General features: G+C 41.0%; 1 protein-coding gene across 3 annotated transcripts in view; it reads right to left on the minus strand.

Annotated features, from left to right (window-relative positions):
- clip1b (CAP-GLY domain containing linker protein 1b) overlaps positions 1–21,851 on the minus strand; it is a 140,348-nt gene that overhangs the window by 80,504 nt on the left and 37,993 nt on the right. For 2 of the 3 annotated variants that reach the window (XM_037979448.1, XM_037979447.1), the window contains exons 8-10: positions 13,385–13,488; positions 4,933–4,993; positions 3,037–3,141 (exon numbers count right to left, since the gene is read on the minus strand). In XM_037979448.1, the coding sequence (XP_037835376.1) occupies positions 3,037–3,141; positions 4,933–4,993; positions 13,385–13,488 (270 nt within the window). The remainder of the gene's footprint in view (positions 1–3,036; positions 3,142–4,932; positions 4,994–13,384; positions 13,489–21,851) is intronic. The other variant, XM_037979449.1, reaches the window with a different exon arrangement.

The raw sequence follows: 21,851 nt of genomic DNA on the forward strand, positions 1-21,851 counted from the left end.
GCCTTGCCCCATCAAATCCTAGTAACATGATTGACAAGTATACTCCAGCCAGATCACTGAGATCTTCCATTGATCATCTATTAGTAATTCCTAAAACTCAGGTGAGGAAACTGGAGGCTGTCTTTTGTTATTATGGCCCCAAAGTCTTTCCCAAAAAAATCCACAAAATTGTTGATTCTTTTAGTCTTTTTAAAAAGACTTTAAGATATATATTCAAAGATTATTTTTCTTGAGTACTAAACACTCATTAAACCCTTGACTAAAACAAACCAAACTGAAATTGTTCCACTGTCATCAAAGAACCTTTTGCATCCAGAAAAAAGGCCTCTTAAAGCATTATGGCTGTTTTCTACATTGGTCTTAAAGCCAACAAGTCCTAAAAAAGACTTGAAGTCCAGGAATCAAACTTCTTTATCCATCTACAGATGCTGGAATGGACTGAATGCTGGAAACCATATCAACAGCTTGACTTTGTTGGTGTGTTCCTAAAACCATTCTTTAATAATTTAAAATTTTTCACCCAAAGGTGGTTATCCTGCTGAAAAAGACCACTGCCATCAGGAAATACCATTTTCACTTACTTGAACTTGTTAATTTTTAATTAGCTTTTAGTTTTATTTTTCATTTGTTTTTTTTTAATTACCTCAGACAATGTTTGAGTAGATAAAGACTGCCTCCTAGACTGGATAAGTTTAGTTTTGCACATGATATGGACTAACACTTCCTCTTCAAGCCAACACAAAGACGCATCAGCTGAGCTTCCTGCTTATGGACTCTGACAAAAGACAAATCATTAGATTCTCTTTTATTCTAGCTGAAGGAGGGAATGTCTGCTTCTCCTCAGAACTTCTTACAACCTGACAACTGGTAAAGGATTCATCAGTTGACCTTGGCTGCAACAGAAATGACTGGATTTTTTGCAAGTTGTAACAACTACAAACGTTTAACCTTTTTGTACAGATTTGAGCTACAATGAAACAGTCATGTTCAAGTGTATTGAACTGAACTCTTCAGCTCTGCTGAGGACACAGGAGTTGCTTTTTTCCATCCTAGGACCTGAGTGAACATTTGGACATACAGTAAAAACCGTAACCAGCTGCCAAGGACAAGGGACCAGAGGCTTACTGAATCTTTCCCAATAAGCAGCACGTGCTGAGTTCAGACGTTGTGCATTGCATGAGCTCATCCTCCACACTCCTTAGCTCAGACCCAGGACACAAACTGCATTAAACAGTGAAACCTTTCTTGAAATGGTTTCACCGCTTTTATTTGCTGTGTGGTTTCAGTAACATAATTTTATAATTATTCTGAGGTTGGTAACTAGCATTTTTAAAATTGTTTATTGATAAATAAATCCCCTTTGTCCTTTAGAAAGGTTGCCATTCCATTCTTTTTATATAATCTCAGAACCTTTCTACTGGCTTGAGAATGCTAACACCTGGTTTGTTCTCATCATTCTTGGGCTCACAAACAGCAATGCTCGACAAAACTGGTAGTGTTTTATGTTGTTTCAGCCGTTTGTGCACATCCCAATTTTTATAACTTGTCACATGTAGTGTGAGTGGTAGTTTTAAACTTGGAAAGCAATGAGGCAGAATCTGCAAGCAAATTAATTTCAACAGGCATCTATACAACTAAACAAAAATCAGGAAGGCATAATCATTACAAATACTTCAAAAACGTCACCATTTCAAGATAATAAAACTTTTACTATTACTACTACTATTAAACAACTTTTCTTCTTGTGTCATTTCTTCTACATGCTGGTATTTTTCCAGTAGCAACACCTAATGATGAAAAGTGGACTAAGCGCTGCACATCTAAAGCAACAAAATAAAAACAGCAACTCTGCTCGTTTTACCCTAACAATTTGCACAGAGCCAAAAATAGGTGGATAATACCTGGGTCAAAATCCAACCCAAGGAAGTAGAAGCGTTCACAAGACACATCAACTCTGTTGACAACATAGAGACCAGAGAGGATGTGAACAAGAACAAGCTGCCTTTTTCAGACTGTCTGGTTCTCATGGAAAGATAAGACAGCTTCAACATTGAGGTCTAGAGAAAACCAACCCACACAGATCAGTACCTTCTGTTTGACTCTCACTACCCAAGGGACAGTCTTTTGACGACCAAAATATTCATATTTTGAACTGAAAAGACAGATGGTTTGAGAGGGGGTGAAGGAAGCCATCTATGTCAAAAGATGGAAACAATGTTAAACAAAGGAGGAGGTCCCAGATTTCAGCTTTCAAAAACCTATAATGGAGAATTAGGCCTGATATCCAGTCAGTTCCACTCCAATCAACACCTTCATTCATGTGAACAAAGTGGCCCAATTGAGAGTCAGGCCAACACAGACCTGCCTCTGTTGTGAGGAAAGTGAGTGTAATCTGCAGAAATGAGTGTAATCTGCATGTGAATTTTGCTTAAATAAAATCTCAGCTTTACAAGCCTAAACTCCACACTCTCTAATTTATTGAATTGGGAAAGCTCCTCGGATGAGAAGCGAAACATCTTCAGCTACAGAATAGAAGTCCAGTTGTTTTTGGGTTTTTTTTTAACCTTTTTTGGATTTACCATGTCCTGGATTACTGAGAATCTACACCAGCAAACTGTTTCTCACATCTTCAGCTGAAATGAAATGTGAAAGTCACAGAAAGTTTAGCAGTCAAAACCATTTTTTGCCCTTTGTATGGGATTTGCAGGCAGAAAGAAAATGATGAATGAGGCCAGCCTTATGCTTTAAGGCCAATACTGTCAAGTGATGCACAGTGGGAACCTTTTACAGGCTTTTCCAAACAATATATTCTGATAAACGCATGCACACATGCATATTGTTTAGATAAAAAGGAGTTGTAAGAGAAGCCTCAAGCAGTTGAAATGTTAATGTCTCTATGCCAGACAGCAATGAGCAGTTTTCCTTGTTCTTCAACGCTTGGGTCTTCCTATACATGCTGCCTATGATTATGAATAAAGCCAGTGGGGAAAAGTCCATCGCTCAATTCTGATGTTGGACTGCGAGCGCCAGCATTACCCTCGAGTCCTCTAAATCCCTCTGGAGTTTTTCAGCTTTGGTCTTTTCAAAGAGCAGGCTCTGCTCAAGCTCCTTTATGTGGACATGCTCCAGCCTGGTCTGCGTCTGTTAGTAAAAGAGAGCAGGAAGAGAAAAACAAACACCAATGCAACATGCCAGCCTTGTGCATCAGACAGAAAAAAGGCTTTGAAAAGAAGAGCGGCAAGTGATGACGCACTGATGTCTTTTTCAGCATTTTGCTATTTGAAATATTCTTGTTCATGATTTGGTTATCTGATTTTCTCTTTAGCACTTGAAATAAACTAGGCACTAATTCTTTATAAGAGTAAAGAAGATGCACGTAACACAAGCATAGCAGAGGAAGATTGACAACAAATAACATACATGTGGCTGAACAGATGATAAGAGAATGGTAATGTCAGTGAAGGCAGGTGGAAAATGACTGAATGAATGAATAAAACGAAGCAGGAAGAATGATGAGTTAGACAAATAATGAACAAGTCAAAAAGTGCAGCAAAGGGAAAAACTTTAAAAAAAGAGATTTAAATAAATTATTTTAATTAAAAAACTTCAGTGTACCTTCCTGGTTTCAGTTTAAAAAGAGAGTAGAGGAAAAGTAGTAAAAAATAATATTGGGAATACTCAGAAGAAAAAAGTTTTTTTTAGTTTTTAGATTTAAGTGTACATGTTAAGATTATAGTGTAAAGAGAAAAAAACATCAATTTTATTGACAGAAAAAAGTCACCGTGTTCAAAACTGGTCTGGAAGAAGTAAACCCTGCTGTGCTCCTGAACCTGACTGTATTTGATGATAATAATAACAATAATAGTAATAATTTTGTATCTGATGGTTATGGGTTTATTTTCATTGGGTAAACTACAGAATAACATAGCATTTTAGCTGAAGCAGTCCGAAGTGTGGTTTATTACTCTCTCTGCAGGGGAACTCATAGAATGTATTTCAATTTTTCCCAACAAGAGTGTTAACTTCATACATTGAGTGCTAACCTCAAAAACTGTCTCTAAATATCTGAAGCTTATAAAAATAGCATAAAATAGCTATTTTTAGCTATTTTATGCTATTTATAGCTGAAAAAAAGAAACTCCAGTGATATTTTCTGGCTGTTTTGAACAATTACTTGCAACATACTGAACTTTGTTGCACACGTATTTATCCACTCACTGTTGAACTGCTGAATGCTCTTAAACCTTGGAGTCACTGTGGACGCCACACATCCAAAGCGGTCAAAGAAAATGCCGAAAACATGAATAACACAAGTATTATTTTTCAAAATTCAGTAATAAAAAACAAAAATAGTATAATTTTTTAATGAAAATTTTACATCATATTTCATGATTTTCTAACTGATGTTAGCTTCAAAACACTTTTCATTTTACCTTTGAAATACGTTCTGTGAGTTGCACTGCAGAGGGAGTCATAAACCACACCTTGGACTAGATTATCTATGGTATGTTATTATTTTGTAGTTAACCCAGTAAAATTACACTCACAATCATCAGATACAATAATGATGGCAAATGAAACAAATTCAGATGGGTTCTGAAACACAGCAGGGCTCACTTCCTCTGGTTTAAGGCTAGAAAGATGATATTTTTTCAGTGGATAATATTTACACTTGAATCTCAAAGCTTAATAAAAAAAAGCCCAATTTTTTTTCTCTTTGAATTGGCCCTAATATACTGTTGTACAAAACAATACATATGAAAAAGTACCTCTAAAAACTTGCATACAGGAAAGCTGACATAAATTTATTCATCTAAACTTCTACTTTACACCAACCTTTGTTTAAAGCAGCATGACTTAGATTAAAGAGATAACTTGTCACATGTCACTTTCTACTGAATAAATCACGTGTTTCAGTGATGGTCAGGTTACCTCCAGGTCTCCTTTGGTGATACATGCCTCCTCTACACGAAACTGCAGGTCCTCCACTTTCCTGTTACTCAGACAAAGACAAAAATGAACTTTTACAAACTCAAAACAAATTTATATTGTGGGAAACAGACTAATACTGTCACTCTGTGTAAAACAACTTCTGTTAATTCTTGAGTAAATAACTGAGTGCACCAAAGAAGTAACACAATTTTTGTTTGTTTCGTTTATTTTCCCATATAGTATTGCTAACTCAACACTTGGATTATATTTGATTTTAAGAAAAAGTTATTAATCTGAACTGTATGTACAAACCCCAGATTTGAAAAACTTGTGACGTTGTGCAAAATGTACATAAAAACAGAATACAATAATTTACAAGTCTCGAAAATTCATGTTTTATTAAGAGTGGAACATAGTACACATAGAGCCACTAGAGAAATAAAAGGTATTCACGCCCTTGGACTTTTTTATTCTTCAGCCTCTCTAAGGTGCTCTTTTTATAACCAGTCCTCTTACTTACCTGTTGTCAAATAACTCAATTTCTGGCAAGATGTTCCTCCAGCTGACAGCTCCATATTCAACAGTTCCTGCTCTGCACGTGTCCAAATCATCTCAATCTCGCCTCTCTAAATTTCTCTCCAAATTGCAGTTGTCTCTCAGATACTCATTTATTTTACTCACTCCCAAGCAAAATCATAACATCGTCATCTCTTCTACCTCTTTTCTTTTTGTTTGTGCCACCATCTCCAAACCGTACATCACAGCAGATCTCACTACCACACACAGGCTGATTATTGGTTTCAAGGTGTACTGGGGTTTTAAAAAGTCAGTGTCAATTCTAAAGCTAGGGGGGTTGCTATTTTAATTGGTAGGTCAATTCGGTTTTTAGCTTCTAAATTTATATTAGATAAGAATGGCAGCTACTTAACTGTTACCGGTATCTTATTCCATGTTCCTATCCTATTAGTGAATATATATGTCCCCAATTTTGATGATCCAAATTTTATGAATAAGCCCTTTGAATGTCTTCCCTCTTTGAATAATAAACTCCTCAACATGGAAGGGGACATCAATTGTGTGACTGACCCCAATCTAGACCGCTCTAACCCGCAAATTCTGATCCCATCATTAATGTTGACGATTCATGTCCAAGAACGGTTGCATTGATTCCTGGAGATTTTACAACCCCCACAACAAGGGATTTTCCTTCTTTTCTCACTTGAATTAGTCTTTCTTTTGAACTGATTACTTCTTTATTGATGCTAAACTAATTCCAGGTGTGCTCACTGTTAATTCTCACCGTATTGTCATTTTTGACCACAACCCTCTTTTGTTAAATATCAAATTTCTCTTTCAATCCTGATATTTGGCACCTTGGAGGTTTAATCCTTTACTTCTCTCAGATGATAGTTTCAATACATTTACTGCAGCTAGGTCCAAATAGATTCATTGTTGAGTGTCAAAAAAATTTAAGAATAAACTGTCACCATTACCGCATACGGTATGTAAGGAATTGTTGCAACATTACTGGAATTTCAAGATTGGGCATAGAATTTAAGGTATCGCTTTACGCAGATGGCAATCCGAGACATCGTAATCAGAAGATGTTGCCCGCTTGAATCCCCATGCCTGGAGACTCCCCTAGCTTTCCAATAGAAATTGACAGGGCTCACCAGATTTACTTCAACTCTGCAAGACCACAAACCATGATCTTCAGGCTGTTAAAATACCCCAGTACCTCTGATTCTTGACAGAGCGAGGAAAGCTAAACCGACCCTCTCGGATGGCACTGTGTTTTCTAGACTACAGCACTGCACTACCCAGAAGCGACAAGCCTACAATGACATCTAAGATAAACTTCGCAAGAAAGGTATCAACTCATTCATGTTCTACCTGGCCATTCTATCAACCAATCTCATTGATAAATGCCAACCTGCAAATGTAGTGAAGTGAAGTGAAATGAAACTTATTTATATAGCACCTATCTGCAACAAGGCGACCCAAAGTGCTTTACAACACAGAAACAACAATCAGGTACATAATCAAACTCATAAAACTTTAAAAACAAAAACATCAATCATGTATAATCTAAATGAAATCACAAAACCAAACATATCTAGACATGAGCTAAGAAAGTCAAAATAGTAGCTAAAATAATCTAAATGAAATCATAATCAAATATAGAGATACAGAAGTAAAAACATCAATCATGCATATTCTAAATGAAATATAGGATAACCTAAGTAAAATCATGAAACTAAACATATCTAAACATGAGCTAAGACAGTTAAAATAATAGCTAAAATATTCTAAATAAAATCATGACAAAGTTAAAGCTGACCTAAAGAACAATTAGGAACCTAACAATCTAACAATATCTAAAATATGAGCTAAGATAAATTAAACTAAACTAAATGTACAGGATGGCTAAATAAGCTAAATCATGACAATGCTAAACTAACGGTACAAAAGACTTTCTAATAGTACCGAAAGGTCCGATAACAGCCAACATAAGAATTACTGACTAAAGTAGTGAAAGAGGGGAGGGAGGGAGTGGGGTGAGAAAGATGAGGCAGACACGGTGGAAAATGAGTATGCGTGTGTAGAGGCGGTGAGAGACGGTGTGGTGCGTGTTGTGTGTGTGTGTGTGTTTGCAGATAAGTCCATTAATCACGTCACAGAGGCCATTGTCTTTGATAATATGATGGAATGTTTATCAGCCAGCCCAGAGCAGATCCACGGATGTCCTTAGGCAGGAGAGGGTTCAAAGCATCTTGTTTACATAAAATCCAGGGAGAAATTGAAGATAGCTAGCCAAGGCCAGCGTCAGGGGAGCAAGATTCAGAAACAATAATTGTTCTGGGTAAGACAGACATTATGTTTTCCGTCTGCCTTGAAAGTCTTGCTGATACTTCTCAATGGCGAATCCAAACAGCCAAATTCCAGGTCCATTCCGCCTGATTTGAGCGAGCAACTTCCTCCAAGATGTAACCCATATTATTCATGAGTCCCGGGACCGCAATTCAGTCTGCGGTCCTGTAAAAGGATTGCATCCAACTTGCGATTCAGCACCCGTAACCACACAGTTTGATTGTTGATCGCTGAACCCATCAAACGAATTTGACGATAAGTCAGGTAACTACCTAATCCAAACAGCAGAAATCCTGTTATCAAAAACCCAAATATGTAAAGATCTTCCACGTTTTCCAGAGACAAAATCGTCAGACAAACAATATTCCATTTCCTCCAGGAATCCATTGTGTATCCAGCAAAAAATGTCCCATCAGGGCAAGTGGGCTCTCCTTCGCCCAGTCAGTCTTCCTGTCGAGAAAATTTGATCAATTGCGTTGAGAGACCAGCTGACCAGATCCAGAGTTTATAAATTTTGGAGAATATACAAAAGAGAGGCTCTGAAAAGAGAGCAGGGCACCGGGAGAGCAGGGCACCGGGAGAGCAGGGCACCGGGAGCAGAGAGAAAAAAATGTACTCTAAACTTTTGTCCAACAGATTTCAATCAGTGGTGGGGAAATTAATATGTCCTGATCAAACAGACTTCTTTTAAGGCCGCTTCCCTTCTGATATCAATCCCTGCTGTTAGAAAGTCCACACGATATATGTTTAGTTTATAGTATTGTGTTTAGTTTATCATAATACGTTCCGAGTTTCCTATGTTTTGAACTTACCAAAGATTTACAGATGCCCTCTGAATGCATCACAGGTGTGCAGCGGAGCAGCTCAGACACAATGCTGCCTTTTTTCTTTTTTCTCCTCGTGCAGTAGCGGAGGGAGGATGTTTTACTTGTGTTTATTCAGTTTATTGTGTGTGTAGAAAAGGCTCAAAAGTCAGTGATTTATATTGTTCATTTGTAATTTGACAATTTTAATTGTTGTTAAGTTGTGTTTATGTGAGTGCTGATTTGTGGGATTGATTGGCTTTTGTGTGAGAAACGTCACAGGAAAGAAGTAAAGGCTGACCAAGGATCAGCTAACTATGTGGATAAAGAACAATAAGAGATGTTGGCGGTGTGCCCGACCACATCAAACTGCACAGTGTAATCTAAAGAAACCCTGCAGTCTCTGTCAAGGCAAACACCTTAAGGTGCTACATGAGGTCAACGCGAAGCCACAGAGAGCGGCAGTAACTACCGCAGAAGGAGAGACGAGGGCTCCAGCAGAGGTTCTGTATTTAGACCAACCTTCAGAAAGCAGCCACGTCCTTCTGAAAGTCATCAAGGTCAGTATTCATTATGGAAATAGGACACTTAATACCCACGCCATATTAGATGATGGATCAGAGAGGACCATGCTCCTGTCAGATGCAGCGGAGAAGTTGGGAATGCAGGAAAACCCCGAGGAACTACCACTACGCACCATTTGTCAGGAAGTCCAGACTCTCCGTGGGGAGTCAGTATCATTCTCCATTTCCTCTCCTGCATAGCCAAGAAACAGATTCAGAATTACAAGTGTATTTACTGCTGCATCTATTGGGCTGGCTAGCCATACCTACCCCATGAAACAAAGCAAGATCATGAGGCCATTACCACCGTGGAGACTAAGACCACCAGGGTAGAGGTCAATGGTGTACTCCGTTATGCCACCACGCTGCTCCGCAGAAAGGACATGCCTCTCTTGCAGGCTACCAAGGAAGCAGTCATGCCTAATTTACGAGGGGTAGAGCTGCGACTGGCCAGAGATCCAACATGGGCTGCTGCCTATAAAATGGCGATGGAGAAAACGATCAGAGAAGGCTTTGTCCTCGAATGTGGCTCTGAAATACCTACCCAGGAAGGCACACCATATGGTGAGCCACAATGGTAAGAACCGTTTGGTCTTCAACTGTTCAACACCTGTTTGAAAAGTTACGAATCCTCTTAGCATCTGGTGGGTTTGAGCTCTGTCAATGGGCCAGCAACGAAGCAGAGGTAATAAGTCACCTGGCAAAGGAGAGCTGCTCAGCTAAAGTGGACTTATGGCTAGCCCAGCACAAGACAGATACTCCTGAGGCCACTCTAGGACTAAGCTGGCTTTTCCACACTGATGTCCTTGGCTATAAGCATTGTCCGGTGGACTATAGTGTCCCCACAATGCGCAACATCTATAAAATCTTGGCCAGTCAGTATGACACCTTGGGGTTCATCCTACCTTTCACAACCTGGGCTAAGATATTGGTTCGGCACCTTTGGGACTAGCACCATGGTTGGGATGACCCATTCCTTCCTTTGGAGCTCCTGCAGCAGTGGAGAGCCTGGGAGGAGTTAAAACTCTTACCTCAAGTCACACTGCCCTGATCTTACTTACCTAAAGATGTGAGCTCATGCAGTCTACAGAGGGAGTTACACATATTCTGCAACACCTTGGAGGAAGCTTATGGGTCAGTGGCATATCTGAGACCCACTGATCAACATAATGAGGGGCACCTGTCTTTTGTGATGGCCCACTCCAGAGTCGCTCCCAAATGGTCTCACTCGATGCCCAGATTGGAGCTTTGTGCTGCCCTTACTGGTGCACAACTAGCACAGGTACTGAAGGGAGAACTTACAATCAACATCGACAAGGTGATCCTGTGGTCAGACTCAAAAACAGTGTTGACCTGGTTGAAGTCGGAATCCTGCAGGTTTAAGGTCTCTGTCGGAATCTGTGTGGCAGAGATTCAGGAGCTGACTGATGGACATGCTTGGAGATATGTTGATTCAGTGAACATCCCGGCTGATGACGTGACTCGTGGGAAAAGTTTGAAAGAGTTGGTTGAGCCCAATAGAGTCATGGAGTCAAGGGCCCCCATTTCTCCGTCAAAGTACCGACACATGGCCTGTGAACCCTTCGGCTAATCGAGCATCGGACTCATCTGAGCTCCGCAAGTTGATCTTCTGTGGAGTCACCGCAGCTGCTTCCAGTCATGCCATTTCAAAGCTGGACCAGTATCGTTCATGGAAAGAGTTACTGGAGGTTACGACGTGGAAGTTACATGGGGCGGCATATTCCGGTGCCCATCCGACTGCAGAAGACTACCAGTAAGCAAAACGATTTATTCTACAAGGAGTTCAGGAAGACAGTTTTCCTGAGGAACTCAGCCGACTAAAAGCTGGGAAACCAGTTTCTAAAAGCAGCCAACTTCTGACTCTATCACATGAGTTGGACGAGAGGGGCAAGCTTATCCTCATAGAAGGATGACTCCGTCCATTGGAAGACCTGGAGTCGACTGTCCAACACCCTTTCATTCTAGACCCCAGTGTTTAGACCAAAAATACTGTTTCCTCTCCTTCAGTGTGTAAATGCCAGAAGGTGAGTGGTGAATTTGTTGTGTAATTGAATACAGCCGAGTTCATTGGTTCAATTCATGCATAGAGGTTTATTTCTTTCCTTATTAGAGCTAAGTACAATTCAGTATGCGAATTATGTTAATTATTTGCTTTGTGGATTGATGGCTGAAACTAGTCTCTCGTCTGTGAATTTGATGTTATGTTTTGTTATATTTCCAAAATTGTCTCTTGAATATTTTGTTGACTGCAGTGTCAAAATGCATTACTGTTAAGTGACTTCAATCTGATCCCCCCACCTATGACACTTAAATTGAAAAAGTAAGATAAATATTTCTGAAATATAATATTTCAGAAATATTTCAAATCACTTACTCATTAAGACTTCAAAGAGAATTGCTTACCAAAAGGTGGAGTCCAAAGACTGTTTTATTATTTCAATAAGTTCTGGAACCACAAAATAAATGTTTAGTTTTTTGTTTTTGTTTTTTGTATTTTATTGTGTGTGTGTATCATAGTATGAGCACCAAACAATTAAATATTTTATTTTGTATTATCAAAATAATATACCTAAAAATGAATTATGGGATTATGCAATGTGATATTTAGGCAGCTAAATAATAGCAATTACAATTTTGTTTTTAAATTAAAGCAAATAAATCATGTGATGCATTTTGATATTTTGTTTTAATACCACAGTAAACTGTGGTACTTCTGCTCAACGTTATAGTTTCAGAATCTTACACCAGCCCATGCCTAGCTATCTTGTAAACCTTCCTTTGTCTTGGAGCTCTCCTTCAGTCACAAAACCCCCTGACATTTGTCTCCATCCACTCCATTCTCCCTGATCCTCTTCTTCACCTCTCTTGTGTTCTGCCAGTTGCTTTGAATGGTTTACTTCCAGCTTCACTGTTTCACCTGTCTCATTTTTATTTACACACATTGATTCTGTCTCACTTCAACTGACTTTCACTCCTTTTCTCTCCAGAGCACACCTCCATCTCTCCAGGCTTTTGTACACCTGCTCCCTACTCTCACTACAGATGTCATCTGTGAGCATCATAGTTCATGGGGACTCCTACCTGACCTTACCTGTCCATCAATACTGCTCATTCCCAGCTCTACTGCTGCTGCTGTGTGCCCTCCATATTTCCAAAACGTCACATAATGCTGGATGGAGCACTAAATTCAGATGAAGTAGGTCATTTTTGCTTATCAAAACAAATTCTATATAATATTATCCATAAAAACTATTCAAGAAGAAGACTTTTGCTCACCTTCCCTACTATAAAGAAGCAGTTTCTTATTTACTCTTAATCAATGATTTCTACACAAGGTGAAGCTGTAATTACCTTCACCAAGGAGGTTATTTTTTCAGCAGCATTTGTTTTTTGTTTGTCTGTGCACAAGATAACTTGAACAGATTTTCTGGAAATTTTCAGGAAACGTCAAACATGGTACAAGGAACAAGCAATTAGATTTTGGTGGTGATCCGGATTCAGGATTTCTTTAAAAGGAACTGACATAATGAAGATCCCTATAGAGAGTAGTAATTTAAACAGACAGTGACTCTATGGCCTTGGCAGAGGTTTGCACTCTTGGAGGGCTTTTAGTTTATTTTTCTAATTTTTTTAAATATTGGTCAAGAATTTTTACTTATTCCTTTTGGTGCATCTTAAGATAAGCTCTGAAAAGATTCTTTCAACAAATGCATGTCAACCACCTTCTTGCCAAAGTGTTAAATTAGGATCATCTTGTAAATAATGTTATGGACGATCTCATGCAATATTGTGAGATCTCACAAATTATGTTAGCACTTACAGTATATGTTCAGGATGAGTCTCAGCTACTACCCCATCAAATTTTAGCTCAATATGTGTCAAATCAACTAAATTATAGCCATTTTGGTGATGGCGAAGGTTGCTTAGCTCTGGTGGTCATCTGAATTGGGTGTTTGCTCCAAAAGTTAATCAGTTGTAGATGTACATGCAATTATTTATTTAATTTTTTTAATAAATTTCAATCAAATCTATCCAGTGGTTCAGGAGATATTTTGCTAGCACAAAAGACAGATAAACACACACAAACATAAATATTTCCTTTCAAGAGTTTGATAACTTGAGTTCCTGATTCTGGTTCTGTGGATGTTGACAAGTGTTAAATGGTATCATATGAGAGCTGACTGGAACACTCACCTCTTTTCTTCCTCCAGCTGGTTGACAAGCTCCACTTTATCTCGATCTGCTGCTTCCACCATTGAACGCAACTGATCCAGTTTGGTCTCCATCTCCAGTGTATACTGAAACACACAAGAAAACCAAGATTTAATTTCACATCCACACACCATATGTTAGGCATTAGTTTAAGCAATGATCACTCTAAGCTCTGATTAATATGACACAGACTAACGGTAAGGCTGTGGTCTGGATCTGAACCCAAATTAAGTTTTATCTGAACCCAGATCCAGTGTTAAATTTCAGTAGAATGAAGTATTTTTTAATATATAAAAAGCACTCAGCTCACCCTATATTTGCATATGGGCAGTTCCACTTCCTCTACCAGGGTCCAAAGTATCTTAGCTGTTCATAGGACAGCACTCTTCTGGACACAGATCTCCAAGGATGTTCTTGGGATCTGTTGAAGCCAATCTTCCAGTTTGAGATAACTACTGGCACCATTGAAGCCTTGACTTTCCACAGCTTTTAGACCTTGGTATTTCTCGAGCTTTTCATGCTCAGTCTTCCTTATGTTACAGTCACTTGGGAATGCTACATCTATTATTACTGCATTCTTCTGTACTTGTCGACCACCACAATGTCTGGTTGATTAGCCATCACCTGTTTGTCAGTCTGGATCTGGTAATCCCACAGTATCTTAGCCTTGCTATTCTCCATTAACCCTGGTAGTCTCCCACTTTGACTGTGGGACTACTAGTCCATACTCAGTGCAGATGTTCCTGTACACTATTCCAGCCATTTTGTTATGGTGTTCCATGTATGCTTTGCCTGCCTGCATCTTACATCCTGCTGTTATGTGGTGGACTGCCTCAGGGCATCTTTGCACAGCCTGCATCTTGGGTCCTGCCTGGTATGATAATCCACAGCCTAGTGCTGGACGATATAACGATACATATCGTGGGGACGATAGAAAAGTGTCTATCGTGATATATTTTCTTCCATCGTCTCTATCGTTTCTATCGTTTCTATCGTCTCTGTCATTTCTATCATAATTGTATCAGTGATTCATGTAAATATTTCATAACGTAGGCTACAACGAATGTATTAGTGTTGTCACTTTGCATACATTCAGTTTATATAAGTGATAAATAAGAAGAAAAAATAACTATTTTGCGAAGAACCTCCGTTTTGCGACATGACGCTGCTTTACGTGTGGGTTTGCGACATGCTTTACGGCAGCGGCTTTACGGCAGCTGCTTTACGGCAGCGGCTTTCCGTGCGGCCCGGTGTTTTCACCATAAGTGCTGAAAGATGGAGACACATGAAGTATCAAACTCTGGGTTGCAACAAGTAGAGACAGCTAGCAGGCAGCCCAAGCAGAAAGACCTTTACCAAAACGAGGGGGACGTCTGTGATTTGGTTCAAGAAGTCCGACACGGAGCAGAAAAAGGTAATATGCTAACAATGCTAATGCTAACTCTGCTATTAGACTGTTTTCTCATCTGACGCCAACACAACAAACCTCTTCTATCACTTAAAGAAGAAACACGAAAAAGAATATTTAACAATCCAAAAAGTGCAAGGTTAAACAAGTTGTAAAAGAGCCGGGGAAAGCTGCGAAAAGTGAAACTATAGCCGGCCGAAGATAATGGAGTCTGTTGTCATTTGATACTGTTACGTCGTAACAGGTACATATATATTGTTGCACTAAAATGCAGCAGATCTCATTTGTGAAAGTTCAGTTAAATGTCACTTGGAAATAGAGCTTGAAAAAGGTAAGAAATTAGATTTTTTTTTTCATATTTTTCAGAGAATAACTGACAACGTACTTAATTGGGGTATATTGTGATATATATCATTATCGTGATATAAAATTATCCATATCGTGATATAGGATTTTTTCTATATCGCACAGCACTACCCCAGCCTCTGTTGCTCTTACACTGCCATAATTAGTGCCTCTGTGCTGTCCATCAGTCCAGCTGTCTCTAGCTACTGGTAGAATTATATATATATATATTGGCCATCTCCTCAATTTATAGTAGTTAAACATCTGGCACACAAAGCAAATAAGGACAGAGGAAGCCAGGAAAGAACCAGAAGCCATAATAACCTCAGCTACAGCTAGCGGACCCCAAACACAGACATAAAAGTGTTTTTTTTTGTTTGTTTGTTTTTTTTGCATGTTAGTGTACTAGTATTAAAGAAATAACGAAATATCAGCAGCAGATCTATTTCTTTTCACAAGCAGTATTTTCAAAAGAACAACCTCTACACACACAAAAAGTCTGCACTAAGTTCAAATTTGGTGACTTCATAATCTGTAACATCCTCTGCATAAAACTCATCTTGTATCCAGTTAGTAATCTTGTACACTGCTAGTTGTCCATCCTGCTTCTTCATTTTCTCAACTCTCCCATTATAGATAACTAGTTTCTCTGTGTCTGCATTATATCATGCCAAGCTGTCCAGAGGGTGTAGATAGCAGTTAATTAAATTAATGTCTTTCCGCAACTTTCATTAACCTTTACTATGGTTGAATGGTTGACTGCAACCCTAACAGTCATTGTGTTTACAATGTTGATTTTGTACCTGCAGTTTTGAAAGTCTTCATTGGGAAAATCAGAATGGACTGATGCCAACTCATCTACCAACTCACATATGTGCTGATGGTAATCATCTGTTTTTCCTCAAGGGAGCTGATCTACAGCAACAATTTTACAGTCTGTCTTTGTAGTCATGTGAATACTGTTAATGTGGTCGCCTTCTTGTGTTGTTGCATCAAATCCCAGGGTTAAGTCACTTGTATTCATGCAGGGTTTCCCACAGTGTATTATAAGCCTGGCGAGTTGCCAGGCTGTGCTGAGCCTGCCGCCAGGCTAAGCTCCACTTATTTAAACACGTCAGTTTTTATACACGTTTTTTTCCACCCGCTCCCCCAAAATCGGTACCTTTATCACAGTGCGAGGGTGCACGCGCTGTGACGCAATCACGTTGCCCCCGCCCCTGCGCGAAGGTCCAGCGCGGTGTCGCGTCGTGCACCTTTTGTAAATTGGCGTGGACTGCGCGCCGCGCTCTGTTTATAATGGACGATTTCAATGTTCTTGCGGAGCTGGTTCGCTTGTATCAGCATTTATATGATCTCTTTATGAGAGACAAAAAAGATAATCAAACGGTTCAAAACTCATGGAAGGAGATTACTGCTGCAGTTGATAAAAATGAGTGTTTATAGAAATATTAGTTCTATGATGGGTGAATCACAACTCAAGCAAATAAATCAACGAAAGTCAAACTGAATGCTTTAAGTTGAAACATCCTCTCTGTATCACAGCCAGAAACACAACAGCTCTTCCTCCTGAATACGTGCAGCCATATTTGATATGACAACCATCTGCCCTCTCTTTTTTACCGTATTTCCACTGGTTACGTAGCGTACTGCCCCCCGTCTTTTTGGAGAAAACTGCACCGACGTAAGCACCAAGTAAAAACGTCTCCACCGTGCGCTCAGGTCTGCGCGCTGTTTGTGCAGGCGTCGGCTAACAGGCATCGGCAATGCCAATGGGGATGGACTTGGCTGACTGCCTATATTTGAAGATGGTGTCTGAAGCAATCTTAACAAATTACTTGATTCAGTTGGAAAAGTACTTCTACCCACAGAGATTGGATTCTGCAACACAAATGTGGTTTGGGCTCTACCTCGACCAGATTTGTTGACAAGAGCAAAAAACACAGTACTGGGCTGTTACATATCATCACTTTTCAGTTCAACTAAATCAACTTTACAAAATTTGTCAAGTTTCATAACATTTCAAGTTTGCATGTCCTTTTCCCGAGTCTGATGGATATACTTCCCATAGATATCAGTGACAGCCTTAATATGATGAGGGAGTGTCTCACACAGAACTTGCAACTTTTCCTTCACTAAAGCAATAATTCTTGAGACTGAACTTTTGTTTTCTGTGAAAAGCAGCTACCAGCTACATGAGGAACATCCCCAAAGTTATCAATAAGATATTAACAGGCTATGCCAGGTGTTGATAGCAAGCTGATCTTCCTTTTTCTCTTCTTCCCTATTTCTCTAACTGAAAAAAAAGAATCATTCATTAGTCATGCTACCTGTAGCTGTTCAAAAAGACACTAAATTAGCATAGTGTTCTGCCAGTTTTTGATTTTTCTTCCTGCAAACGGGATAGGACCATTAAGTGTTATACTGTGATAGGTTGAAAATGCACCTAATGGTCTTATCCCATGTGCAAAAAAACTGTCCTGGAGTGGTGGACTTCCACCGGGTGGTCTATGGCTCCCGGTAATGTCAGCTCAGCTGGGGTCACGGGGGCCACGCTGGGCTCTGGTAGGCGTCCCCTCCAACTAGACCTATTGGGAGGATGGGTATATGCCCTTTCGCCTTGGTACTTCTGGGTTCCGTCTACCGCGGTGGACTGGTGCCTACCTGGTGTGTTGGGGGTTTGAGGGTTCCAGGGGGGTGCTTCGCCTGCTTGGTGCTGGGTGGTTTCTCTTTCGGGGCTGGTGCGGGGAGTCTGTGCCCGGGACTCATACAGCAATTTTTACTAGCTGCCAGCTACTGGCTACTTTTGAATCCTGTGTGAAAGGGGCAATTCCATCCAACTACTGACGAATCACCTGCCTCTGTATGAAAGCTCCTGTTAGACATCATGGCAGTTTAGATGAGTAGGCACATATGTCAATACCTCAGGGAGGCAAGGAATTGGCACCAACACCAGGGTAGCCAAGTACCAACTACTGGTAAACAGAATCATAGCTTGAGACTGTAAGACCAGACACACAAACCTGTACACCACCTGGATTGATTACAGAAAAAGCCTCTGACTCAATGCCACACACCTGGACACTGGAGTGCTTGAAACTGTAAAACATCAATAAAACACTTTAAGCCTTCATTGAGAACTCAATGGGAATGTAGAAGATGACCATAGAGGCCAATTCAAAGCCAACTGCACAAGTCAGCATCAAGTGTGACATATACCAAGGTGATACTACTTCCCCATTCCTGCTCAGCATGGGCTTAAACCCCCTCTGCCAGATCTATGCAAAGGGTGGCTATGGATACCGGTTCTGAAGTGGAAAACTCATCAGTCACTTCCTCTACATTAGGGGTGGGCAATCCTGGTCCTCGAGTGCCACTGTCCTTCATGTTTTACTTGTTTCCCAGCTCCAATACACCTAATTCAGTGGTTAAATGAGTTCTTTATGTTCTGCAGAAGCCTGTTAATCACCCATTGATTCAAATCAGGTGTGTTGGAGCAGAGAAACAAGTAAAACATGCAGGACGGTGGCCGTCAAGGATCAGGGTTGCCCACCCCTGCTCTACATGGACTACACCAAGTTCTATGCCAAAATTGTGTGAGACATCAACTCACTGATTCACCTGACCAGGATATACAACAAGAACATTGGAATGTCAATCGAACTAGATAAATGTGGCTGAATGGTGTCCAAGAGGCAAGATGAGCACACCAGAAGGCGTTGAACTACCTGAAGGCAACATTTACATGTTCCAGGAAAGCTACAAATACCTTGGAATCCCAAGAGCCAATGGCAACCATGACAAGGCCACAAGTGCCCCTTTTACACGGACCCTAACGTTCCCGGCTCCACTCTACTCAGCTCGCTTTGCGAGCGTTTACATATGCATTTTTTTGCACTCTGTCCCAGATTCTTTGGTCCCTGCTTCGGAGTGGGGCCAGGTGGGCCAGCACTGCTTCGTGGGTGGCGCAAGCTTAGCTCCTGTTCACTTATTGGTCGTGGGTGTGACCAGATTCAAGCATAAAGCGCAAAACGGTAGGAATATAAACAACAGCGTTAGCTTACCCTGTAACGTTTCTGCCGCCTGTCCTCCTCCCAGTGGGACGTGCCCGGAACACCTCACCAGGGAGTCGTCCAGGAGGCATCCTCACCAGATGCCCGAGCCACCTCAACTGGCTCCTTTTCACGTGGAGGAGCAGCGGCTCTACTCTGAGTCCATTTTTCCCTCATTCGTGAACAAGACCCCAAGATACTTAAACTCCTCCACTTGGGGCAGGACATCTTCCCCGACCCGGAGATGGCACTCTACCCTTTTCCGTCTCAAGACCATGGCCTCAGATTTGGAGGCACTGGTCCTCATCGCAGCCGTTTCACACTCTGCTGCGAACCGCTCCAGCGAGAGCTGTAGATCACGGTCTGATGAAGCCAATAGGACCACATCATCTGCAAAAAGCAGAGATGCGATCCTAAGGCCACCAAAACGGATCCCCTCAACACCTTGGCTGCGCCTAGAGGCACTCATTTTTCACTGGAAATGAGTCCGACTTACTGCCGGCAATGCGGACCAAGCTCTGACACCGGTCATATAGGGACCTAACAGTCCGTATCAAAGGGCCCGGTACCCCATACTCCCAGAGTACCCCCCACAAGACTCCCAGAGGGACACGGTCGAACGCCTTCTCCAAGTCCACAAAAAACATGTAGACTGGTTGGGTGAACTCCCATGCACCCTCAAGGACCCTGCTGAGGGGCTAGAGCTGGTCCAGTGTTCCACGAACAGGACGAAAACTACACAGCTCTTCCTGAATCCGAGGTTCGACTATCCGACGGAGCCTCCTCTCCAGAACCCCCGAATAGACCTTACCAGGAAGGCTTAAGGGTGTGATCACCCTATAGTTGGAACACTCTTCGGTCCCCGTTTTTGAATAAGTAGCCTGGTTTTCAATAGCTCTCCTCACTCCTTTCCCAACGAGGAAAGCAAGATCGCTTATGTGATTGGTCTTCTTACCGGCCGAGCTTTAAGATGGGCTGAGGTGCGTTTTCAGGATTATCCCAGGTTTGGCATCTCGTTCCAGAAGTTTGTGGAGGAGTTTAAAATGATTTTTGGCCAAGATCTAGACTCCACTGCATTATCTCGGGGTAGATGGAAGCTAAAACAGGGACAGAGATCAGTTGCCGATTTTTCAATAGAGTTCCGTACACATGCGGCAGCTTCAGGGTGGGATACTGGAGCCCTGAAAAGCGCATTTTTTCAAGCTCTGAACAGCTCTGTTAGAGATTAGCTGATACTCCTAGATGAACCTAGAACCCTGGATGAGCTCATCACACTAGCTATTCGGGTTGATAACCGTCTTAGAGAGAGATCCAGAGACAGAGGGAACCGTATACCAACATTAAATTCCCCCTCACCCTTAAGCAAGCCATCAACCTCATCGAATTCGGAGCCCGAACCTATGCAGATCGGACGTACTCGCTTGTCCCCAGAGGAGAGGCAGAGAAGAATGGACTCCCGCTTATGTTTGTACTGTGGGGAACCAGGACATATTATAGCGGTTTGTCCCCTCAGACCAGGCCCAAGGATCCATCAGTAGATTTGGGGAGACTGATGGACCAAAGATGTTTAATTGATTATCCCTGACTCTTTCTACCTGCCACGTTATGTTTGGGAAGAGATCCTATGAGATTAAGTGCTTTGGTTGATTCTGGTTGTGAGTGTTTTTTAATTGCTCAGTCATTGGTGGAACAATGTCACTTGAATGTTTCATTGTTAGAAAGGCCAGTTTTGGTTTCAGCAATAGATGGTGGATCTCTTCCCAAAATAACTCACAAGACCAGTCCCATGAAACTAGTGGTCTCTGGTAATCATCACGAGGAAATGTCATTTTTTGTTTTTTCCTCATCCCAACCCGTTATCATTCTGGGTTATGATTGGCTTAAGCTTCATAACCCTCAAATAAATTGGAGGAGTGGGGAAATACAGACCTGGTCCTCAGACTGTCATACTACTTGTCTCCAAGCTGCTGTTCCTCGTTTTTCCTGTTCGGGAAACACTGAACTCTCCCAAGATCTTTGTAATGTTCCTGAGGATTACAAGGACCTGAGTCAAGTATTCAGCAAGAGTAAGGCCACTTCGCTTCCACCTCACCGACCATATGACTGTGGAATTAACCTCCTTCCTGGGGCTCCTCTACCGTCCAGTAGACTCTATAACATCTCTAACAAGGAATGAGAATCTATGGAAACTTACATCAACGAGTCTTTAGCAGCAGGTATAATCCGCCCGTCTTCGTCTCCCCTGGGAGCTGGATTTTTCTTTGTTTCGAAGAAGGATGGATCCCTTCGACCCTGCATAGACTACCGTGGGCTGAACCAGATTACGATAAAGAACAGGTACCCTTTACCTCTAATTTCAGCTGCCTTCGAATCCTTACACAAGGCACAAATATTTATTGAACCTCCGAAATGCTTATCACCTCGTACGCATTCGACAGGGCGACGAGTGGAAAACAGCTTTCAAGACCCTACTATAACATTTTGAGTACCTGGTCATGCCTTTTGGTTTATGCAATGCTCCTTCAGTTTTCCAAGCCTTAATCAATGATGTACTTCAAGATTTTTTGAACACATTTGTTTTTGTTTATTTGGATGACATTTTGATATTTTCCAGGACAAGTTTTCTTGGGTTTGCCAATTTTTACTG

This window comes from Kryptolebias marmoratus, linkage group LG14 (assembly GCF_001649575.2).
Source record: "Kryptolebias marmoratus isolate JLee-2015 linkage group LG14, ASM164957v2, whole genome shotgun sequence".
Lineage (NCBI taxonomy): Eukaryota > Metazoa > Chordata > Actinopteri > Cyprinodontiformes > Rivulidae > Kryptolebias > Kryptolebias marmoratus.